General features: G+C 58.4%; 1 protein-coding gene across 2 annotated transcripts in view; it reads right to left on the bottom strand.

The window, feature by feature from the left end:
• NECTIN1 (nectin cell adhesion molecule 1) overlaps positions 1-25073 on the bottom strand; it is a 93247-nt gene that overhangs the window by 36455 nt on the left and 31719 nt on the right. For both annotated transcript variants that reach the window (XM_043579632.1, XM_043579631.1), the window contains exons 2-5: positions 10422-10772; positions 9588-9890; positions 9056-9173; positions 7472-7623 (exon numbers count right to left, since the gene is read on the bottom strand). In XM_043579632.1, coding sequence (XP_043435567.1) covers positions 7472-7623; positions 9056-9173; positions 9588-9890; positions 10422-10772 — 924 coding nt within the window. The remainder of the gene's footprint in view (positions 1-7471; positions 7624-9055; positions 9174-9587; positions 9891-10421; positions 10773-25073) is intronic.

A 25073-nucleotide genomic window follows, 5' to 3' on the forward strand; every position in this document is an offset into this window, starting at 1 on the left:
CTGTGGTCAATGCTGCCCGGAGGGGAGACTGAGGGAGGCGGTTCCCAGCACCACCACAGGGTGGCACCGGAGACCACGGTTGGCCCCGGTCAGGAGGCACAGGTGGGCAGGTTTTCCAGGGAACCTGGGAGGGCTGCTGGGCTATTCTAGGCCCTCCTCTCTTTAGGCCAGGGTAAAGGTGTATGGTTTGGGCATTTGTTCCGGTCCCTGGGAATCGGTTTCTGCCAGCTCACTCCCTGATTGAGCATCACTCATTCCACGGGAATCCTGTTCCTCCTATGGGCCCACTCCCTCCTCCCAGAGGTAAAGCCGGCCCACTCCGGCCATGTGTGTGAGTGGGTGGGGTGCTGGCAGCAGCAGGCAAGAGCAGGGCAGAGGCTCTAGAAGAGAAGAGGAAAGGACTTCCGGGAGTCCAGGCTGGAAGGGCTGATGAAATCACGGGGGCCCCGACAAGGGGAGGCGATTTGCCTGTAGTCACATGGCTGAGCAGGGACCACCCAGATGCTCCCGTTCCCGGCCTCTCCACATGCAGGAGTTGGCAGAGAAACACAACCACTTGTCACCACTGTGTCCTCAGTGTAGGTCACCGAGTGGCTGCCCAATAAATATTTATTGAATATTTGTCCTCACCGCTCACTTCCAGAACGGTTTCCGTGGAACCTCAAGCTTCTCCTGCTTCACCAGGTCTGTTTACTGCCTTTAAAAGGGCTGCACACCTGCTCCCCAGGAAGTGGGAGCTGCCTCCACAAGGCACACCCAAAAGGCAGCTAATAGGAACCTGGCCTCTTCCATACTTTCTACTCGTCTGCTCCCTCTTCAGTTCTCACCCCATATCTGAGTGCTCTCTCCTCTGTACAACTGCCTCATTGCTTCACCCATATACCCACCCATCCACTAATCTGTCCATCCATCTATCCACCCACCCACCCACCCACCTGTCCACTTATCCATCCATCCATCCATCCATCCACTCACTCATCTATCCATCCATCCACGATCCATCCATCCACCCACCCACCCATCTATCCATCCACCCATCCATCTACCCAACCATCCACCCATCCATCCATCCATCCACCCATCCATCCATCCATCCATCCACCCATCCATCCATCCACCCATCCATCCATCCATCCATACATACATCCACCCATCCACCCACACACCTACCCATACATCTATCCCCCCACCCATCTACCCATCTGTCCATCCATCCATCTATCCACCCATGTACCCATCTACCAATCCACTCATCCACCCACCTATCCAATCAATTTGCTAGTCACAGGATACAAAAAACTCACAGCCTATCTGGGGAACCAAATGACACCCTTAGGGATAAAGCCGCCCGCAGACAATCAAGGACAGTGGCAGAGAAGTGCCTCAGGAATGCAGGGGAAAGAGGGCACTGTGGCCTGGAGTTAGAAAATGTTTCTCAGAAAGACTTAAGCCAAGCCTTGAAGGATGGCAAGGACTTGGAGAGGCCAAGAGAATAAGAAAGCTATCCAAATGGAGGGAACTACGTTTCAAGTCTTTCCATCAAATCTTGTTGACTTCTCCTATTCAATTGCTTACCACTTCATGCCAGGTTTTACTGTAGATTCCTGAATCTCCCACCTTCATTTGGTCTCTGTTCTCTTTCAGTCACCATCCACAGTCACCAGGTTAATTTCCATTGCATACACACTGCCACTCCCTTTCTCAAAGACTAGCAATAACGTCCCTCCCCACTGCCTGCTGGACCACGCCAGTCTGGGCTTCAGAGCTTTCATCACGCCACTTGATCTTGGCCTTGGCTAACTCACCATCCTTGCTGTCCAAGTTGATTCTTTCCTTCAAGCCTTTGCTCATGCTGTTCACTCTGCCAGGAATGCCCTTCCTCATCCCCTTGTGCCCATTTCCATTCTTCAGTCCTGTCTTTGTGCGGCCTGGCCTTCTCCAGCTCACACTTCCCTGTTCTCTGTTGAACTTTCATGTATTAATGGTCTACACATCTCATTCTAGTAGAAACAATACCCAATTCCATTCCATTTGTCATATACTGATATATGATGGTAAAGCCTCTGATGAAACACCCTGTAGTAAATGCAAATCAGGATCCACCACAATTGGCTCTGGTCCTTCCGCCAGTTTTCAAATGGCTAAAGTTCTCTCCCGAAGGAGCGAGGAGAAGAGCTGGGGAGATGGCGGACTCGTGACAATTTGGGACTGCTTCCATTCAGTGTGTTACAGTTGTGTGCAGCACACGTTCCATTATATTTATTCTTACGCTTTTTGCGCCAGCAGAGACCCAATGAAAATAAAGCTCTCCTACGTTTTATTTGACTAGACTGAAGTTTTTGGCCCCCACTACTCACAGTATGGTAGTTTACTTCCCGTTTCATGGGCGTGGCTTGTGTCCCAAATTAGTGTGTAAGTTTGAATTTAAACTAAATCTAGAATCTGACCATTTCCCACCATCACCACCTCTCTAATCCATGCTACCATCATCGGTCACCTGGATTATTGTAGTAATTGCCTAACCGGCTTCCCCGATTCTACCTTTTGCCTCTAGAGATGATCTTGAACACAGGAGCCACAGAGATCCTGTTACGTCTGAAGAGCTTCAAATGCTCTACATGACCCGTGCCTCTGCTCTCCACCTCTGATTCCATCTCTTGCTTTCCTCCTGGCTCACTCTGCTCCAAACTTCCTCAGGGCCTTTGCACTGGCTGCTCTCCACCCAGGAAGACTCTGCTCCCATGTCTCAGGTTACTCCTTCACCTCCTTCAGGGCCTGGATCAAACTTCTCATTGACATCACCTTCTCACCAACGCCTCCCCTGACTGCCCTGTCTAAAACCACAGCTCACAAACCCCACCCCTGTACTTGGGACCCCTTGACCTTGCTCTTTTCTCCAAGTCACCTTCAAAATGACTGTAATTTTTCAAATGTATTCTATCTGTTTGCTGTCTGTCCTCCTTCTGTGCTAAAACACAGACTCCAGAGGGACAGGGACAGGCCACTGCCTGGCATGTGGCCGGAGTTCAAGAACACCTGTTGAATGAATTGTGTCAAGGCAAAGCTTGTCTTAGAGCTGAGCCTCTGGGTTTTCCTCTAGGTCCTTCTGTTTCACTTTTCTTCCCCGAGTCCTAAGGGAGTTTACTCTTCCCTGGGGTTCTTTTGGGACCAGAGGGGACCCTGGTTATCTGCTTTAGGGCCAGGTCTGCCTAGAGGTAGACAAATGGCTGAGATGACTGTCCAGCATTGCAGACTTCCGTGTGAAGATGCCATATGGGGACCTCATTCATCTGCAAGGAGAGGCGGCTGCTTGGTGTGGAATGAAGCACCCGCCCGCCCCCTCCGTCCTTCCAGCTGTCACGGTCAGCTAGTAGTTCCTGGGGCGCCAGAAGCAGAGCCTCAAGGGCCTCTGCTGGCCGGGGAGAGAAGAGCTGGGTGGTGGGGTCTCACAGGCCTCCCTTACATCGTCTTACAAAGCGGGCAGCTCAGCCCCCTTTCCTGCAGCCTCCACTCCGGGATGGCAGGCTGGCCGGGACCCTGGGGGCAGTGGGAGCTCTGCATTCCTTTGGGGCCAAGGTTTCCTGACTGGGACGGGTGGGCTGGTACAGGGGCTTTGGGTGGATCTGAGGTGGAGGGCAGGTTAGGGTTTATGGTCTGGTTCTGGGATCTGGAGGAGTTTTAGCGTCAAAGAGGATGTTTGGGCTTGCTTCTAGAACCAACGCCTGGTGCTTCCTCAGGCAGGCGGGAAATGCTCTAGCATCACGGGATGAGGCCGGGAAGCTGCTGGAACCACAGCTCCCAGTGTGCAGGGCAGGGGCCGCAGGGAGAGTGGGAAGGCCCGGGGTCAGACAGCTGCAGCAGCTGTGTAGGCCACGGGGCAGGGCTTCGTCACGCTGGAGCAGGACCGAATCCTCCCAGGGGCGCAGACACAGCTGTCTGTTCAGGGGCTCCCCGACACACCCTGCCATCTGCCCGCCTGCAGAAAGGCACGTTTGCCCATGGCACAGCCAGGGTTCCCGTGTGCCCACTCGGCCTGCACATAGGCGCTCGTCTGCTTGCGTTTACACGCTCAGAGGCATGCGCCCTCCGTCCCAAAAGGACCCCGAAGCCCCACCAACACGCGGTCACAGGAACACCCGGTCTAAGAGGGAGGAGCCCTGTTACCTTCACCTTCAAGTGGTTGTCCCCAGTGGATGAACCTGGGGCTTCCCGGAAATGGGATCTGGGCCAGACGCTTGCACCACAGTGGCCTCCCTGCTCTGCTCCTAGAGCAGCCTGGATACTCTTTTCCCAATAGCCCCCGTCCCAGGGATAGATGCTGCCCCATTTGGCCTTTTTCATCTGGTCAAGGCCGTACCCTGAGCGCCCATCCCCACCTTTCACATTACCCCTGGAGGGAGAAGGGAAGGAAGCTCACTGGGTTGTTTTGTGACTGTTGGGCTAACCCCATGAAATTGCTCTCAGTACTCAGATCTCAAAAATGGGCCTGTGTGAGGGCCCCGGGCCCCATGGACACGTCCACGCCAATTCTGGGGAGTCTGTCTCTTCGTCCTCATGACCACAGCCGAGGCCTGTTGCTTCCTCACTGTACAGCCCCTCCCAAACGCTTGGTCTAAACCACCTGCCTCTCTGCTGAGAACCCTCGAGAGGCTCCCCTTTGGCGACACAGAGAAAGCCCCACTCCTTCCAGTGCTCCCACTATTCTCCTCCCACAAGCTTCCCCTGCCTGGGGACCCCCACCCTCCATCACTGCCCACTCATCCTTGTAGGAACAACTCAAATGCCACCTTCTCCAGGGTCCGGGGCCCTGAGAAGCCTGTGCAGGTGCAGTGCCCCGCACACGTGTGCCCTGCACACGCACGTGTCTCTGGCACACACCCTGCGGCCCGCCTCCTCCCACCCCTGCCCTGGCTTCTCTTCATTTTCCTCTCCAGATGCGCCCAGGGCAAAGCTATTACCCGAACGGATGGCCAGAATGAAAAATTAAATTTCCACTTATCCGTCTCGCTGATGCATTCCCTCCTGACCAGTGGGGCTTGGAGCACAGGGCATGGCTGCGCCCCCACAGTGGGCCCCCAGAGAACGTGATAGGCACCAGCTGATGTGGGACAAGGGCCGGTGGTGTCAGCGGCTGCTCGGAGATTGGCCATGAGTGCCAGAACACATGGCTGTGAAAAGGCTCAGGCTTCCCGGCTGAGCCGTCTTGCGGGCCCGAGAGGTCCTCCCTCGGGAGGGCGGGCTAAACGGCTCCCGGGCCCATCAGTGATTCAGTGGGCACCACGCGTCCCTGGCCTCTGCCTAACTGGGCTGTCAACAAGAGTGTCCTCATGCAAGTCACCTGCGTGTGACTTTGCTTACCAGCCCTGTCTCTCTCTGTGCCTCCGGGGAGCACGGGAGGCTATGCCGCATGCGTCTTCCAGCTGGAGCCCTGGGCAGCTTGGCCCGCCTGCCCACAGGCCAGCTAGGCCTGACCACAGATCCCACGCGGGGCATCCCACTGCTGCCATCAGCCCCAAGGAGACGGCCCGCCTCCACGGCTGGCTTCGCGTCCTCCCTTTCCTCTCTTTTCTTTAGCCTGGGCCTGGGAAGTGCCCCCTTCCCTTCCTCCTTGCTCCTGGATGCCATTGAGTCCCTGATGAGCCGCGTGCATTCACAGCCATCCTGCCGCCTCTCGAGCTTTGGGAGAAGGGAGGCCCCGACTTAGCTGGGTAGCGCCACCTGGCCCCATTAGCCTAGAAGGGCCTCTGGCTGGTCCACTCATGCCAGGGGTAGGATCACGGGAGATCACTGCTCCCGTTTCTTGGCCCCCTCCCCTGACTTCCCAGTCAGCAGTGTCTCCAGCCAGCAGAGTATGCATCTGGCCTGAGATAAATATATGATCTCTGTCACGCAGACTGGGAAGCTGAGACTCTGAGACGTGAAAGCGACACAGCCAGGAAGAACCGCTACGTGACCACACTCAGGCCAAGTCTGACATGGCCCCCGTACGACACGCCTCCCTGTGGCGTGGTTATGCTCCCTTATGAATACTCCTCATCCCTGTCTGTCCCATGGCCCCACGGCCAGAGCTCGGGCACCCGTGAGGCTCTTACTGAGCTTTGCCCAAATTCTCTCCAGGAGGGGACAAGTCTGTGCTTCTGGCCCTCCCCCTCCCCACCGCCCCCAACCCTAGCCTGGAGGACGGGCTGCCGTAGCTTTTCCCAGGCTCCACCTCGGACGCTTCTATTACTTCTGGTTCACGGGCAGGGAGTTGACCAGTGTGAGCGCCACGGGCAGGGAGTTGAAGAAAACAGCAATCGACAAGTGACTCCACCTCCCCCTGGTGAGAGTGGGACGGAACGGCCCCGAGTGTGACTGGACAGCTCCTTTTGCCGCTGTGCCTCGGATGGACCCACACATGAGGTCTCCTACTTCTGGGACGCGGACCCGGAGCCGATGTGTCTGTAGGGCTTGCCCAAGTCCTGTGCCTGGAGTCCAGCAACCACTTCCCAACTTCCCAGACTCCGGAGCCCGGCTCAACATCTCCCTGAGGTCACTTCCTGTCCATCCCCCCAGCCGCATGACACCCCTGCCCGTCCCAGGTGTTTCTTTCTGTCACTTTCTTTTCCTGCAACTGCCTCAGCCACAATGTTAAAGACACTCCCTCTTCTGGCTGTGAAGCTGTGATGGCAAGTTTACCCCTCTCTTGGCTTGTTTTGATCCTCCCATTAATAATGATAATGACAGGGGCCAAGATAATGATCATAGAGCAGGGGCCATTTATTGACAGGCTCGTCTGCACTAGGTCCTTGGCCCACATTACGTATATTCCGACAAGAAGCTTTCAAGGCACCTCGAATTATGCCCATTTTCCGAGGAGCACTTGTCCACATCCCTGCTGTCTGACATTAAAACCCATGCTCCCTTCATGGCCCACATGAAGGCTCCCCCAGGACATCCTAGCTCTTTGCTCCCTTTGCCCTGAGAGGGTCAGGCGGCCGAATCTCTTCATCTGCACCGACACAGAGAAAAATGCAGGGAAGACAGCAATTCAGGGCACACGACCACCATGGCTCTGGGCTGTCTCCTTGTGTCTCCTCCAGTGTCCCTGCTTGAGGACAGCCTCACCCTCCCGCCTGTCTGTGCGGGTTTCCTGAACTGCAGGAGCAAATGAGCTCCACCTCCAAGCCCAGCCCCACCAAGCCGGCATCACAGGACCTGGGCAGGCTCTAACACCTGTCCCCGCACCGTTCCCCCACCCGCAACAGCACCCACTTCCTCTCTGCTGGAACCTCTCTCTGATCCCTCTCTGATCGGGGGTCACCCTGTTTCACACACAGCCTCAACAGAGGAAAGAGAAAAGCAAAGCAAGGCCAGTGGCCAGAGCTCAGGAGAGAACCAGAGGAAGGGGAGATAGAAACTTCCTGCAGTGACCTAGCCCCAAAGGCAGAGCAGTGGGTGGGGAGAGGCAGGACAGGGGACAGCTTCCTACCTGTGATATTGACCTCCACCTGGCCCGAGCGGGTGCCGATGGGGTTGGTGGCCTCACACACGTAGGTCCCTGCCAGGCTGTAGTTGATAGGCCCCCTGAAGAAGAGGGTTCGGTTCTGGGCCTCCACGCCCTTGGGGAGAGAGCCATTCAGCCTGCAGGGATGGGGAGACATGGCAGTGGGTTATGACCCTCCAGCCCAGAAGCTTCCCCGGGTGTCACCCAGCCTCCAAGACTCCCAGCCCTCTTGCTGAGTTGATAGGTAGGGTCTGTCTTGGACGGAGTACCAACAATAACCACGACAATAATCTCTTGCGTTTGGCAGATTCCCATTATTCGGCATCTCACGCTCACGTCCCAGCACTGAGATGTAGACAGGCCGGAAAGGGACTGGTCCCACTGAACAGACGAGAAGCTCTTTGAGTTCAGGGTCAAAGAACACAGCTAGTAAGTGACAGAACTGGGGCTCTAGCCAGGTCTTTGGCTCCTGGCACAGTGCTCTCCCAACTACGCCAGGTTCCTGGTGGTTGGTCGTTGGTTTCCTGGGTTGCTAGTTGATAATATAGATGTTCGGGTTCTCACCCCAGATCTACTGAGGTTGAACCGCTTGGGCCACGGCTTGGAGATCTGTATCTTAACAAGCTGCTCAGGTGATGAGATGTGACCCATGTGGAGGAATCGTGCTCCGGTACACTATCTCATTTTCTTGCTGGGCATATCCTAGGCCATTTTCCTGGGGGAGACACAGGGGAGCCTCCTCCTGATTTTCGATGTCACAAAGCTATTATTCTGTTGGACCTAGCAGCTCCCTGGTACACAGAGCCGAAACTGGTCACTTGTACCTTCAGATAACACTTCTGGCTCCAGAAAGTGGAGGGTGAGAACTAGCTAGGGCAGGCCAATGCCTTCTACTTCCAGGAAACAGAGTGTAGACAATGTGGGCAGCCATCTCCTGGCCATCCACGTCAACCCGCTTCCTGGCTTCCCCCATATCCTCCTTTCTATGCGTCCCATCCAGCTTTTCTCTGGGAAGAACCTTGGCTCAGGCCATCAGAGCCGGCTGGAGGGGCAGACAGGACCCTTCAAGAGCCAGGCTCAAAGACTGTGAAGCCAAGAATGGCACGGCAGGGTACGGGGCAAGCACTCCACGGACGCAGGCATTCTGGGGTGACGGCTGCCCCCTCCTTGAGAATCTGGGGGTGCTGGAGAGAAGGAACGGGAACAAAGAAAGATCTGGGATGCTCCAGAAAGCCAGCTTCCCTGGGGACACCTCGATAAAAATAAATACCGGGGGCTGGGGTGGGAGTGACTCAGACTGAATCACCAAAGGAGAACGACTAGATTCTTTATTAGGGGGAAGAAGGCAGGCGGTTGATGAGGGGATCCCCCTCTGGCAGAATGGTTTGTCCCACTGACCCTGATGTTGTCGTGGCTGGGGTCTCTCGCAGCCCCTCCCCTTCTCACTGAGAATCCTGAACCAAGACCCTAACTTTCTCCCCACGTAATGCTCCTGGAGGTGGGGTGGTGTGCCTCCCTGTGACCAGCTAGGCACCCTCCAAGGCGACCAGCCAGCCCCAGAGCACTTACGTGGTCCAGTGGTAGTCGGTGGCAGGGGGGTTAGCATCGGCTTTGCACGTGAGCTTCACATCCGTCCGCTGCAGGTACCAGTTCCCATCAAACCCCTCGATGGTCACCTCGGGCTCGTCTGTGGGGCAAGGGACGATGTTTGAGAAGGGTGAGGTCAGGAGAGCAGAGCTTGGGGCGAGGGAGTGAGCCTCAGATGGGGCTGGGGTGGAAGGGGCAGTGACATGGAAAGAGCTGGAAGATGGGGAGAGAGGGGGGAGGACCCTCGGAGCAGAAGCAGCAAGGGAATGGAGGAAGGAGGAGGACAGATGGGCACAGGAAGGAGATGGGGAAAAGAGAGGGGGGAGGACAACGCACCCCCGAAAAGAGAAAGGGAGGGGAAGGCTGGGGGGCGGGCAGGAGCAGAAAGGGGGCAAAGGAAGCAAAGGAAGAGAGATCGGAGCAAAGGAGGAGGGAGGGCTGGCCAGAGTGGGGCGGTAGGAGGGGACAGCAGCACCCCCCACCCCGAAACCCGCCTGCGCTGCGCCCTGCTCACATTGCACGTTGAGGGTGAGGCTTTCCCGGAAGCGGTCCATGTGGTAGTTGACGATGCAGGCCAGGGTCTGCTGGTGGGCTTCCCGGCTGGGCACCAGGCGGTAGCGGCTAATGACGGTCACCGTGCCGTTGGGGTTCCGGATCTCTTGGTACTCCGCCTCGCCCTTCAGGCGCGTTTCCCAGGACACCACGCTGGGAGGCTTCCCGTTGGCCGAGGTACAGGTGGCCACCAGGACCTTGTCATCCTGCCCCTTCTTGGCTCGAAGCACCGTCTGGGTGCCCTCTACCCAGTTGGTGGGTTTGGCTGCGGGGAAGCAGAGGGAGCCGTGGGGCTAGCGCTACGGCTTCATCCAAGGTGTGCTGGCCCAGGAGGTCACCCTGGCCATCCCTGCCTCTGAGCTGTGCCCAAAGCCCCTCCCAGCCCTTCTCATGGGGACTGCTTCCTGTCTAACCTGTGTCCTTCCTGCCCTCCCTGGCACCCCCTTTGGTCAAGCGGAGGCCTTCCTGGAGTCTTGGCGTGCTCAAGGCCGGCGGCTCACGTGGCCCTTTTCCTTACCGTGGTGTCGGAAGCTTCTGCCTGCTTCCCGGTCACCCACGAAGTACCCTGTGGTGGGGCTTCCAACCCGAACCGTGACCCTCAGCTCTGTGCACAGCTAAGGCCTTGCACCCAATCCCGAGTGAGCTGTGGGACAGCCTGGCCGGAAGGGACCGGAAGCTTTGGGAGCATGCCAACCAAGGAGACTGTCTGGGGCCACCGAGGCACACGACGAGGGTGGCCAAGCGCCAGGCCACGGGCCTCTGCACGAGCAGGGAGGGAGGGGTGAGGCCAGCTTACCCATTACAGTGAGGTTGAGCTGGCTCTCTCGATTGCCGGCAGGGAAGGTGGCGAACTCGCAGATGTAGACGCCCTCGTCCTCCAGCTCAAGGCGGGAGAGGCGGATGGTGCCGTCGGTGAAAGAGGGCCGCAGGAATTCTACGCGCTCACGGTAGGGAGCCAGCACGGAGACGCCCATGGCGGGGTTGTAGATGGCCACATTCTGCTTGGAGCCGTTGGTGGCCTTCTGCCACGTGACCTGGGTGATCTTCACGCCGGGCAGCGGGTTGGCGAAGCTACAGTGCAGGACCACGTCCGTGCCGATGAAACCGTACATGGAGTCGTTCACCTGGACCACCTGGGCGTGGGCGCCTGGTCAAAGGAGCCGGCGGGGGACTGGTCAGTGACAGGCACGGCCGCCCGCACCCCCCGCCCCCGACTCCCTGTGCACTGTTCTTTTCTTTCTACCTCTTGTCACTCTTGATTCTGATCAAAGGAATAAATAATCGCTTGTTACTAAAGCACTCTGGAGGATGCTGAAAAAGACCGTGATCCCCACCACTCAGAAGGACCACTGATCGTCTTGTAGGAAATCCCTTCTCTTATTTTTTTCTCGCTATATTAATTTCTCGATCTCCAGGTTTCTCTGCATAACCATCTTTTTTTTTTTTTTTAAGACGAAATCAGAATGATACTGTACGTATTGTTCCATAGCTGCCTTTTCGTCTAGCGATGCATTACCCATAGTGCTCCACTGGGCAGTAAATATATACCTGCACCCTTATTTTTAATAAGGGGCGGGAGTCGAATGCACTGCTTTCCCTAGGGGCTATCAACTGCCTCACCTTCCCGGGCCTCAGTTCCCTTCTGGCAAATGGGGCATAGAATCCAGTCCTCCACCTCACGGGGTTGCTGGGAGAACCAAGTAAGACTAACGAGAAAGTGTCAGGAGGCAGGAGGCGCTGACCACGCGGGCTCACGGTGGCCACCATTATGCTCCCCGCCGTGGTCTTCTCCCTCAAGGCGGAGTGCCCGTGCCCTGGGGTGCGCTGGCTCCGTCCCTCTCACGGGGCCCGGGCCGCTTCTCAGAACATGCCATGTTTCCATGTTCCCTTCCTCTCTCTCTCCCTCCTCCTATCACTCCTAGACTCTTGCTCGTGCAGCTCCCTAGAAAGCCCTAGAAGGCTCTTCCCCCTCCTTCCCCTATGGATCTCCCACTCAGGCCACCTCCTTTGGGAAGCTTCCCAGATCTTCCCTGCACGTGTGAATCCAGCCACTTCTATCACAGATCTTTTCTGCCTCCGGATGTGGTTGTTCACGCCTGTGACTTCTCCGCCAGCACAGGGTCTGTGTCTTTCCCAGTCGCCCCAGCCCCAGTGCCCAGCCCAGCATCTGGCACACAGTAGGTACTCAGTAGATAGCTCTGGCCAGGCAGACTGCAACGGAACCCATGGGAATAGAGATTTGCAAGAAGGAGGGAGTGATCAGTGGCGTTGGATGAATGAATAAATTCCCCCCAGTCTCCTTACTGATTGCTTTGTTTCACTAGAATGGCTTGTTTGAGCTTTTCCCTGATCCTGAACGCAGGGCAGAGACCCTCCAGCGGGTCTCTCTGGCCCAGGCTCTTTCTTGAGCTCTGTTATTGGCCACGCATCTGTACCCTTCATATTGTCGTATCCTTACTTCACTCAGTTTATTGAGCACCATCGATAATATCAATGCCAGGTCCCGTACTGACCTAGAGGCGGGGGGATGGCCTCAGTGGCTCCCCAAGGGAGTGGAAACTCGGGGCTCACCTTAGCCTCTGCATGGCGGAGGCACAAGAGCAGGGCACACTCCTCTGAGGGCTTGGAAGCCCATGATAGGTGACGGCTGTCCCCCCCCACCCCTCCCCTAAGGAGGGCACGGGCTGTGTCCCCAGGGTCACTGCGGTGTCCTCTGTGTGTACCATACAGCAGATACTCAAAAATTTGCTGAATAAATAGATCTTTGGCCCCTTGTCATGCCCTGAAAACTTCCCCAGTGCTCCCTCCTTCTTTATGCCTATTCACATCCGTGCAGCCCTTCAAGGCCCACCTGGGAGTGCCCCCATTCCTACCCCTCCAGTTGTCCCCCTGGCCGGTGTGTGGGGTTCTGACATGTCCTTGGGCAGAGAGCACTGTGGGCTGGTGGGAGTACAGGAGGAAGCACCCACCAGGGAGGCAGGAGGGTTGGGTTCTGCTCAGCCCTATTTTGAGCTGAGACCTTGGCCGGTCACTTCCCCCTCCCGAGCCCTATCTTCCTCCTCTATAAGAGAGCGGGCTGGACTCCCCAGTCTTAGTGGTCCCTTCTGGGCCTGAGTCTGATCCCCTGAACCGCAGCCCAGCCTCACTGAGGCCCCACCCCAGATAGAGTCCCATGGTGAGGTCAGCGGGCCAGACAGCCCAGTGCTCCTGCTGACTGGCCAGCTGGCAAGCGGCTAAGCCCCAGGCCCTCCCAGGAGGATAAGTGGGTGCTCCCCCCCCCCCCCCCCCCCCGCCTCCACTCACCAACCTGCTGGAGGTTGCCCAGCAGCTGAGATAATGTGGGTATAATTGGGGAACTTTCACCACACAAAGCCAGAAACAGGAAAAGCCAGTTGGGAGGGCTTGGGCCATAGGTTGTGTGTGTGTGTGTGTGTGTGTGTGGTGGGGGGGGGGGGTTGGCGTGTGGGCACTAGGAACCATCTTGAGATTGGTGCCAGGGCATGGGGGGGCCTATAGCCGGACATAGCCCACCAAGCCTGCCGCGACCCCCTCCGCCTCCCCACCCCCCGCTCCCCGCAGGTGTGGGGACAGGCAGGCTTCAGCGGCCGGCACACACACACTGCCATTCATTTGCTGCGTCTTCAGCAGTGACCTCACCCTTCAGAGCTGTGAATGCCAGGAGCGAAGATCGCTGATAGTGGCCTGGGCGTGGGGGTGGGGCGGCCGCTGCCAGGGGCTCGGGCACCCTAGCGGCCCCGTCTCATGCATCGGTGCCTCACCAGGCCAAGGAGGCCTTCCCCACCCTAATGTCTGTTTTGGGCTTAAGGCCCCTCTCTCCTCTCCAGTGTGGCTCTCCCAGAAGCAACCCCACAGGGAGCAGTAAGGAGAGTGCCTGGGGTGTCCACCCACTGCGCACAAAGTGGGTTCTCCTGGCCCTTGCCCCTTTTGTGCTAGTGAAGAGTGGGCAGGCCAGAGTGGAAGAGGACCTCTAAGGTGCAGGCAGACTTATTCTGGTGTTCACCTCTCCATCCACAGCCTAGTGGGCACAAGGGAGCTTTTGGAGCATAGGGTTTGGGGCCACTCCCTGACCCCAGAGGAAGTGGGAGGGGCTGGGGCCACCGGCAAGGTCTGAAGACCCTCCCTTAGCCCTCCACCCCACTCTGGGCTAAGGGACCCAGAGCTCTTGCTTCTGGCTTGGGGCTTCCCGTCTTTTTTTTTTTTTTTTTTTTTTTTTTTAATGAGAGAGAAAGAGAGAGAGAGCGCGCTTACGCGTGTGTAAGCACAAGCACGAATGGGGGAGGGACAGACAGAGAGGGACAGAGAGGATCTCCACGCTGTCAGCTCAGAGTCTAACTAGGGGCTCGAACTCACCAACCGGCCGATCATGACCTGAGCCGAAATCAAGAGTCGGACGCTCAACCGGCTGAGCCACCCAGGTTCCCCGGGGCTGCCAGTCTTGGACCGAGGGTGCAGGGTTGGGGAGAATGTCCCTCATTCTTTAGACTGGTCAGGTTGGGAAACTTTCAGAGAAGGGGGGCAGACCTCCAGGGTCTGGGTGCGGCAATGAATGGGAGAGTGGGGATCCCCACTGAAAAGGCAGAGAAAGGGCTGGATCAGGGCAGGAACCCAGGAGGAGGCCCCTCCTCTGTGCAGGAAGAGGTGGAACCATAGGCCTCGTCTGGAAGGCCCGGGGCCAAGGGGCAGAAGCAGGAGGGCAGGCTGGTCCAAGTTGGGTCCAAGGTCCCAACCCCTTGGGCCCAGATGACCTGGAAGTTGAGCTCGCTGCCCGAGCTCCTCCCACCCTCTGAGGGGCTGCCCCCCCCCGCCCCCCCCCAGTATGCATGGGCTTGTGAAGAGCCAGACGGTGTGGCTTTGCAGACTCCCTCTGTCACTTACGGGCCGAGAAACGTTGGGCCAATGACTCGACCGCTCTGTGCCTCAGTTTGCACTGAGATTTCTCGTCTGTGAAGCGGGGATCACAACACCACCTATCCCCTGCAGTGGTCCTAAGGATCAAATGACCACACGGGAAGCTAGAGAGCAGCACTTAGCACAGAGCGAGACGGTCAGTAAGTGCTGGCTGCCATCATCATCCTCCTCCTCCTCACCACCACCTTCGTCGTCGTCTGTATCCCTTTATTTTCTGTTTTCCTGGCATGCACGTCTAGCGTGTTTCTTATTGTGTGTCCCCCGGCTCCCAACAGATCGCGACTCCCTGTGTGCAAGGGAAGGCACCGGCGACACCTCGGGTTTTGTTGGCCACATCGCGGCTCCCTGGCAGGGTCTAGGGCCTGGAGACTACCCTGCTAACTTTCTGTGGTTCCCCGGGCACTTAGGGTGGTCCACACAAGGCATCGTCTCTCCTTCCTCACAGGCCCCCTCTTCCATGAGAGGCAGGGGCTGTCCCAGATGTGGAAACCAGGACCACTCAAATGGTACCGTACTGGGCCTCAGTGGAACACGTGATCCATGGTTTTACAAAGGAGGAGTCCGGAGTCCACGAGGGGCTGGGTCACTTGCTTGGCGACAAGGAAGGGCAGATCCAACCCAGTGCGCTTCCCACCCTGCCTTTTTATAAGGGACTCACGTTCTCAACCTAACCCCCCAGGGCCTCCCTCCCTCTGGGCGGTGTCCCTCCTGGAATAAAGCTCAGAGCCTCTCTTGCTCCTTTTGATAAGTGGCAGGAATACCAGTTACATTACCGTAGCCACAGTGCCCGCGGGCTGCCCTGCAACTGGGCTTGGTTGGGGGGTTGGGGGGTTGGGGGCCAGGGGTAAAGCGCAGTGCAAGCCAGGTGGGGGCACCTCCAGGAGGCTATGTACAGAGGAGGGAGGAGCCGGAGAGGTGGGGAGTGAAAGGTAGAGAAATCCATGGGAACCTCTGCCCTCAGTAGAGAGGTTCTTGCATCCTAGGGATATCAAGAAATGTTTTTCTTTTTGACCTCGAGCACTGCCTGTATTCTCCCTGACCACCCTATGGGCTCCACGGTCTGGGACTCAGGCCCCTGGGGCCTGTGTGCCAGTGCCTCAGTTTCCCCATTGGAGCTCCGGTTGGGCAGTTTGGGCTGCCTTCGTGGCTGCCCAGAAGTGCTGAGCCAACAAGGCAGGCGTCGGGCCGGCCCCCCGAGACGTCACAGACGTGCAAAAGCCCGAGCTCAGCAACAAAACACAAAGGCTCCTCAGTTGTGGCCGACAAACCTGCTCCCCAGGGCCCTGCCCGCCTGCCCTGCCCGCCATGGAGCTAATCTGAGGCTGGGGCCATGGGTTCCCACGCAGCGGGGTGTGGCCCAGAATGGGGGGGGCACTCTGCTCCCCGTACCCACCTCAAGCAGTTTCTCTTCCCGCCCTTTGAAACTTCAGACCCTTCTCGCCCTGGCCAGGCAGGCTGGGACTGGGCCCATGTGGGTGAAAGTGGCGGGGGGGGGGGGGAGGGGACACGGACACAGGCAAGGGGGGAGGGGTTCTGGGATTTCTGGCACAGACCACCTCTTTTTGTGTCCCCCATCCCCGCCGGGGTGCCCTCAGTTGGGTCGTCAGCAGTGGCAGACCTGGCCTGGAGGCAACCGGGGACACCCTGGGCGGGGGGAGCGCTGGGGACCTCACCGGGGGCCTCTCTGAGACCAGAATCCTTTGGGGTCCATCTCTAGAGCTTCCCAGGGATCCCCCTCCCTCCCACCACCCCAGAACTGGCAGAAAGGAAGAGGACCATCCGGTCAGAAACCAGCTAAGTGGTAAGTGGGGATGACTCACCTATGGGGGCGGGGGGAGGGGAGGGCCTCCAGCCGAAACCCTGCTGAGTCAGCACAGCGACCTGAAGGCTACAGGGCCCCTCCTCCCAGTGCAGCTACTTCCCCAAATGTCAACTCCCAGGCTGGCCAGCTCCTCACTTTCGGATGCCAAGGCTGATCCACCCGGGGGAGAGGCTGGCAAGGAGACGGTGTGATCAGGAGGGAATCCCCTCTCTAGGGCCCCCTCCTCTGGGCAAGGTTTGGGCAGTCAGTGTTGCCCAGACCCAATCGCTCTGCCCCCAAGGACCCACACGAGCAGGCTTCTCACTGAGGTCCTCTGAACTTGTCCTGTCCCGTATCTATGTCTCTTCATTATTCAGGAGCCCCCTAGGGCCCAGGCTGCATCTCTACCCTCGGACTCCCCCGCCATGCCCGGGACGGGGTCCAGGGTGTCCCCAGGTCAGAGGGCGCAGAAGCATCAACTGACCCGGTCCTTGTCCCCACACCCCTAGCCATCCCTCGCTGGGGCTCAGTGCCCCTGCCTCCTGCACGCAGGCGCTCTGCCTGGTGGGTGTGGGCCCTGGGGGACCCTCTCTGGGAGCAATGCCTGCTGGGATGGCTCCAGGTGTCCTGGGGCCTTGAGTCCCTGCTGCATCCACCTTGCCAGCAGAGGTGATAACATCCCATGATCCCACAGTCAGGGCTAATTGCTACTGTCCAAACCCAGGCGCCTCCGCCCCTTCATTTGGGGTCACAGAAATTGCCGATGTTTTCTTCTTCTTGGCTGATGCCCCCCTCTCACCCCAACCCCCGACTCCCCGACGCAGGGCTGGTTAATGATGGGCTGTGGGGCTGGCGCCGGAGCCTTGGGCGGGTGAGTGCAGTGCGTGGGAGAGGAGGGGGCGCGGCAGCCTGGGAAAAGCAGGAGAAGGAGCCCAGGATCTTCCAGACGGGCTGGGCCAGCCCAATCCCCAGCAGCATGAAAGCCGGGAAGCCCCGGGGTTGTGGTGACTGGTGACGGCGCTGGGGGCTGCTCTGGCAAGTCCCGTCTCTCCGAAACCTAGCAGGACAGGTTGGGGGACAGGGATGAATCAGGGAACTGCGTTTTGTCTTTTCCCACCGAGGAGCAAGTGGCCAGGGACATCTGGATCTCTCCGACAGGCCGGTTTCACATTGGCTACCCCTTCCCCAAGGCCCAGGGCAAGGCCAGTCCCGAGCAGCACCTCTTGGCTCTGCCCCTCTCCATCTCTAGCCTTCTGGTTCCACCTTTTGGTCCCCTCTGTACCACTCACCCTTTACCTGTCGCACTCCCTCTGGCCAGGCGGTGGGGAGGAAGGGTACATGCCGGAGATCAGGAGAGAAGTCTCTGGTCCCCACTAGTTGGTTACGGTTTTCTAGATGGCCTTAGGTAGGTAGGCCAGTTCCCCTCCCTGGCCTCAGTGTCCCTTTCTTTAAAATGAGAGTGTTGGGACCCCATGACCCCGGAAGACTATACTTTGGACATAACCTATCTGGCCCTCTCTCTGCCCTACCTCTGTACCTTCCCTGGACCAGACTCTGGACTGTTTCTACCAAGTGGCTGCTCCACCTCTGTATACTGCCCAGCTCCTCCAGGAAGGCCTCCCAGATCGACTGGGATGCCAGGCAAACCCAGGCTACACGCACAGGGTTCTTCCGCGTCCACGCAAGCACAGCGGGAATTCATCTTTGTTCTCCATCCCCACTGGCCCCGATCCAGATTCCCCCTGAGCCCCCTCCTGCCAGCGCAGCCCCTTCCCTGCCCCCCACCTCCAGCAGAGTCTCACTTCCTCATTTTCTCAACACTCCTGGGCCACGACTGTAGCCCAGCTAAGCAAATCCCAAACCCTTCCCTTTGCCCCTTAGCACCCACCATCTCGCTCCTCCTGCCTTGTCCCCTCCCTCTTCCCAAGACCTGCCCCGGTGCAGGCCACAGTCACCGCTTACCCGGCCGCTGCAGCATGACACCAAGCCTACGTAACTGCCTCCAGGCCTTCCCCCAACCCACTGGCCACTTTTTTTGTTTTAATGTTTTTATTTATTTTTGTGAGAGACGGCTTGGGCAGGGGAGGGGCAGAGAGAGAGAGAGAGAATCCCGAGCGGGCTCTGTGTTGCCAGCATGGAGCCCGATGCGGGGCTTGAAGCCACAAACCGTGAGATCATGACCTGAGCAGAAACCCAGAAAGAGCTGGATGCTTAACCAACTGAGCCACCCAGGTGACCCCGCTGGCCACTTTCTAAATCCGGAATCCTTTTCTGTTTAAAATCCTTCCATGGTTTCCTGCAGCCCCTGGGATCAAGTCCAAAGCCCTTTTGGGCTCTGGACCTCATCTTGGGCATCAGAGCCTGCAGCCCTCTCTCTCTCCCTCCTCTCTCCCTCCCTCTCTCCTGCCATATGGAACAATACCATCCATTCCCTGCCCTGTTACTCCCTCTGCTGAAAGCACATACCCCATTTCCCTGCCTCAGTCCTCTTCCTCCGTACTCAATGAGCTGAGCCTTGATTTTGAGGAGGTGGCTTCCTGGGGCACACCCCCTGCCCCCGAGTGAGGTAGTCCAGCAGCCCGAGGGCCCAGTACCTGCGCACACATCCATTACAGCATCTCCCCTGCTGAGGGCAAAGGCCGGGGCTTCAGCCAGTGCCTGGCATACAATAGGGTAAGGGGGCCCAGAGCAGCTGGTGAAGGCTGCAAGCCAGATGGGGCTCCAGACCAGGCTCGGCAGGTAGGGCAGGAGGAAAGAGCTGGAAGGTGAGGCCTCCCGTCTGCACCGAGGGCCAGCAGGTCAGGGCCGGAATCTTCTCCCTGACTGGAGCCGGGAAGCTGCACCCAAAAGGTAGAGGTCTGCCTGACCTCTTGCCTCCCCACGGCATCGCATCCTCTGCTGGCTTCCCAGTTGTCACTTCTTGGTTCCTTCCCTCTCTCCTCTGTCCCACTTCCTAGCACCCAGCCCCACTTCCTTCCTCACTCTAGACCAGAGGTGAAAAATATTCTTCTCACCCAAGCAAGCTGCAGCCGGAGGCCCTGCTCCCAAGGTCTTCGCCCTGCGAGGCCTACACCACCCGCCCCCCGCCTCCCCCCCTCCCCGCGGTGCCATTCCCTTCCCAACACACGGCCTGGGTTTCTCCCGGCCTGGCCTTTTGAGGCCTCGAAGGCCTGGCTCTAAGTCTGGGGTTTCCACGGGTCCCATCTCCGCAGCCCACGCCAACCTCGTCCACCCCACCTGCGCAGACGACACGTCTCACAACAGACGCCCACGGCAGCCAGGGCTCCCCTCAGCAAGGGTGCGTCTTTAATGCCATATTTTGGGGAGCGTAGGCAGCAGCCTCTTCAGAAGGCTAGTGTGGGGGTGGGAGAGGCTGGGGGCTGCCTGAAAACAGAGGGAGAATTCCCTGGGCCTCCCCAGAAGAACCTCTTAAAATCTCAGTATCAACATATGCATTGTCTCAGTCCTGCGGGTTCTGTGCCGATGTTCACCACCTGTTTGGAAGTGGAAATCTCTAGATGTGCCTCTTGCCAGGAGGGACCTGTCTGACCACCCCAGTGCCCAGCTCTGCCCACGCCCCGTCCGGCTCCAGTCAGCTGTCTGCACCCGAGGCTGGGGGCTCGGCCGGTGCCGAGAGGGGAGGCATGGCCTGCCTGCCTCTGTGCGGGTACATTCTGAGAGGGAAGGGTTGGGTGGGAGACTGACAGGGAAGGGGTTAAGAGGACGGTGGCGGGGGCGTAGAAAGTCAGTCATCCATGAGCTCCGAGCTGGAGTTCAGATGGGCCTGGGCTTGTACATGCGACTCACGGGCTGGGTGACTGAGCAAGCGTCAACCTCTCTGTGCCTCAGTTTTCTCATGCAAGAAGTGGGAACAATAGTGCCGTTGCCTAGGGTTGACGTGACGATTAAGTGAGATAGTTCATACACGCTCTCAGTGCGGCGCTCGGCGCGTAGTTATGCTGCATAAAGGGCCATGTTATTGTTATTACAGTCTCAGGGGAAGAAGCTGCCCAGAAATCAGGTAGGCTGGCTTCCATTCTGGTTCCGCTAACCGCCGCGAGATCTTGCGCAAGTCCTTGCTATGGCGAGGCCACTGCCCCCGAGCAGAGGTCCTCGACCTCCGCACTGTTGACGTTTGGGGCCTGATGATTCTCTGTTGCAGGGCTGACCTGTGGGGCTAAGGGTGTTTGGTGCCACCGCTGGCCTCTGCCTACCCTTCCTTCGTTGTGACAACCAAAAGTATCTCTAGAAGGTGCCAAATGTTCCCTACGGGGCAAAAGGACTGTCCTAGAGGAGAGGGCATGCAGCTCGGGCAGGGGTGCTGGCGTGAGTGAGGGATGTGCAGGGCAGACCCACGCCAGCCAGGGCAGGAGGGTAGGGGCGGGGGGGCTCTCTGGAGGGGAAGTATCCTGCGTCCTGGGACAGAGGGCCCAGAGGTGGATCAGAGCAGGGGTGCAGGCCTTCCGGTGTGGAGAGCCTGCCGTCAGCTCTGTAGGAGGAGGAGTGTGAGGTGTGTGTTTGGGGAAGACAGGTGGAGAGGACAGGAGGCCCCGGGGAGCCTCGGAGCTGACTGCCCCGTGCTGTCAGAACATGGGTTACAGAATGGCACGTTCTCCGAGGACAGATCAGGAGAGACGCAGACAGTGGAAGTGTGGCTGGAAGCCTTGGGTAGGGAGGCGGGGAGGCTGCGGAGACCAGGGCGTGTGTTTCTGAGAGCAGAAACGAGGTCAGGCAGCGTCTTCCTCCAGCTGGTAAACCGCTATCATTTCGGAAGGTTTGCACCTCATTTGGTTCCTGCTTAAGTGAAATCCACAACATGTGTTCCCTGCATTAGTGGAGTGTTTGTGCTTAATTAGTGGCAAATTCTTTCATATTAAAGTCATTAAGTTTTGCCGTTTGCTCTTCTCACCCCGGGCCTGGCTCTCTTCTGTCTTTCCTTTTAATGCAGGCGGCCTGACTACAGGTTGTTCAGTTTCTCGGCCTCGGGAGGCGTGCACGCGCATGTGCACATCCTTTCCCCGGTCCCCGCCCCCCCCCACCCCCCCACCGCGGGCATTCGGACCCTCCAGCATCAGCCCTTGTGCCCGTCCCACCCTGGGCTGGCATTTGTAGCTCCCGGCACCTCCGTCCCGTGCCAGGTTCCTCCATGTGGGCCGCCAGCTCTGCCTCCTGCCCCTGGGGGCTCCTCCTAGGGCTGGACTGGCAGGGGCCTTCCAGACTTCTGGGTACGGGCCGGGGCACAGCAGCTGGTGGGGAAATGAGCCCAAGCCCACAGCAAGGCCTTGGTCTCAGCGGTCCCTCGTGCTGAAACGCGGGACCTCCGTGAAGATGCCCGTAGCCACCGCATGGTGGTGATGCCATTCGGGCCCAAGACAACCTCCTCACCTGCTTCTGAGGCAGCCCTAAGAAGAAGGTGCCTGCTACAGGTCCTGAACCCGTTTCATTTCTGGGCAGGACTCACTGGTCTGGACAGTGGAGTTTCTGTCTCAGAAACCCAGGTTACGTCTGGGGAGCACCCCAGTGGGGCCTGGGGCTGACTGGATCCCAACACGGGTGAGCGGAACTTCGGGAAGAGGGAAGGGAGTGTCTTTTAATGGCCCTTCTGTCACATTCACAGCCTCCCTACTGCTCTGGCTCAGATACGCCTCTAATTCCGGTCCTCTCCCCAGTCTGAGGCTCAAGTGAAAATGAACATTTCTCTTCCAAATATAAGCCACAGGTGCTGAATCCCTCGAGCCCTTCCAACCTCTCTGATGACACCAGCTTTAGCTGAAATGCCCCCCGCTCACTGTACCCACCCCGCCGCTAGCCCTGAGAAGCAGCCTCCCCAGCCGCAACGTAAACCCCAACACCAGCCCCGGCCCCATCCCAAAGTCAACACCAAACCGGACCCTGAGACCTGGGTTATCATATCACCCTACCCCTGGTGGTAAGCTCTTACTGGTTTCAACCACAGGAAGAAGTGGAACGCGACGTGTGGCCGCCATTTCAACCCTAATCTCAATTCACCCCTGGTCTGGACTCAGCCTCAGCTTGGGGGCACCCCAGGAGGAAGGAAGTCTGGCTCAGAGTTTTGTTTTCTTTTCCCATCTGACAGTCTTCCCTTTTGGCGCAGCCAGAGGAAGTGGGGTCTTCAAAGGGTCCTGACGTCACAATGAAGGGAGAGGCTGGCTGAGGTTGAAGGCCTCCCCTGGGTGGGTGGGTCTGCTTGACCGGGGGGGGGGGGGGCACTGGGCTTCCCATGCCATCTTGCTCTCCCACCATGCCACCTGCAGCTGGGCCATGTAGACACGGGCAGTCCCTGGAGAAAAGCCTGCCCTGGGCTGTCCCTTCCCCAGCGCCCAGGAGGCTGAAAGGGTGGTGGGTGGGCACGCACTTTCTAGTTTGTCCTGATCATTTCAGCCTCAGCTCTTACTCTAGCAGTAGGACCCAACGCCTCCCCGAGGCCCAGCCTTCTCACCCACGAAACAGGCCCAAAGCAAGGCCACCTTGTTTGGCTGAGGAAGGAGGGAGGGCATCTGTATAAAAGGACTTCCTTGGTCCTGGGGCCTCCGGGGACACCGCCTGCCTGGCCTCCCTGTGCTGCCGGCCTCAGGCTGTCACCTTGCCTCCTTCCTCAGCATTGAAATCATCACCCTCTTCTTGGCACAATGCTGAGGGGAGCAGGTCCCTACCGTTGCCACGGCCTGTCCTCTTCCTGCCCCATGGGGCAGGGCTACAGGGGATGAGGGGACCCATGAGGCAGGAGGTGAAAACCCCGAGACCCAGCCATTGCCCTCAGCACCCCTGTCACTGGGAGTGTCAGAGCTTTTAACGGAGGGGGGTTGTCTCGCCCATACTCTTCCCCCCCCGCCCCCCCCCCCCCCGGCCCCGCCATCCCTTTGCCGAACATAAATCTATCAGGAGCCGCGCCCAGTCCCACTTCGAGCTCAGACTTGTTGGGGTTTCAGGAGTCACTGGGTAGGGGCCCGGCATGCCAAGACCTGTTTCCTGCCCTGCCTTGCAGAAAGAGTGAGCACGTAGGCAGTGGGGCATGGCGCCCAGCTGGAGGGGTGCAGCCCAGCCTCCTGGCCCCCCGCTTCCCCTCACTCCCCTCCTTCCCCCTCCTGCCCATTCTCATGCCCTCTTTGCCATGCCCACCACACTGCTCAGAATGGTCCCCGGAAGCCCAGGGGCGGCTGGCGGCAGAGGTGGGTGTGGGGGGGGGGGGAGGGGGCTCACATTCTGCCATGTCTGAGAAGGGTACTGCCTGCCACCTTCAGCTGCCCCAAGACTGGGTGCTTAGCAGCACAAGCCAGGGGTCTCACATGCTCCCGTCCCTCCCCAGAAGAGAAAGTACAGAAGGACGATGTTCCCTGCCAGGCCCTTGCCAATGGATGGCAACAACAGTTAACACATGTGTATGACTTGTCTGTGCCAGGCGCAGGCCTGAGTGTTTACGTGTATTAACTCACTTAATCCTCATAACCACTCCGGAGCTGGGTAGCCTTATTGTCTCCATTTCAGAGATGAGGAAACAGAGAGGTCAAGTAACCTGCCTAAGGTCACACTGTCTATGAAGCCGATTCCACGCACGCGGTCTCCACGAGGCTCGGTTCAGGGAGAGGCTACGCTCTTCACCACGACGCGGGCTGCCCTTGGCCTTCCTTTCTTCCCTTCCCGGGGAGACGAGTGGCCCGCACACACCCGCAAGCCCCAGAATCACGGGTAAGGGCGGGACTTGATGCACGGGACCCTTGCCGATTGGGAGCCGAGGTGATGGGGTTCTTTGTTGGGAGGGCAGACGGCACCCCCTCTATTCCCACCCGTCAGGACCACAGGGCTGGCTGGGACCGGGGCCTTCCTAGCCAATGAGATGTTACTGGAAGCCCGAAACACATAAAACTGTCATTCTCCCCTTGTTCCCTTTCCCTTCCGGCTCGGGAGCTACAAAACTTGACCCCTAGTCTAAACTCTGCCAATCTCTGGCTATGGGTCTTCCTCCTTCCGTTCCTGGGATTCTCCACCTGGGAGATGGAAGGGTCACATCCTCCCTCATTGCCTCTGGGGCCTTGGGGCTTGGGACGACCAGGTGTGGATGCCGAAGCTCTGGAAATTCGAATGATGGCCACCGCTGATGATGTGTCAGGCGTTTACATATATAATCTCACTTGGTCTTCAGAGCCAGCCCACGAGAGGAGTCCCCTCAGCCCCGGGGTCAAAGAGGAGAGTGACTGCCAACTTCTGTCCTTTCCCCAAACCCCAGAAATGTGGGGTTCTGCTACTCTTCTCATTTTTCATCCCTGCTCCTCCTGCCTGGCATGCGTTGCCCACCTACTCTGGGTAGTTAACTACCCTGAAGCCCAGGAAGTGGTCAGCAGGTGCTCAGGAAAAATCGGCAGAGATTCTTCACCCCCCTCCCTGAGCAGGGGACTGGCGGCCTGGAGGGGGTACTGTGGGGTCCACTCGGTGCCCAAGGTGAGCGCAGAGCGCGGACAGAGAGCTCCCAGCCAGCTCCACTGGCGGGCTTCCCACCAGAGGCTGCCGGGATAGCATGTCAAATTAGCTTAATGAGCGAGGCCCCAGCTTTAATTGGGGCCCTCTGCTTTGCTGTGCTGTCTCCTGCTTTCATTTTTAATGCTGGGAAAGGGTGGGTTTTCTTTCTCGCGCCTGTGCGTTTTCACCCTGGCTAATGGCTCCTCGCTCAGAAAGGCCCCTACAATGCTAATTGGGTTTAAT

This window comes from Prionailurus bengalensis, chromosome D1, assembly GCF_016509475.1.
Source record: "Prionailurus bengalensis isolate Pbe53 chromosome D1, Fcat_Pben_1.1_paternal_pri, whole genome shotgun sequence".
NCBI lineage: Eukaryota > Metazoa > Chordata > Mammalia > Carnivora > Felidae > Prionailurus > Prionailurus bengalensis.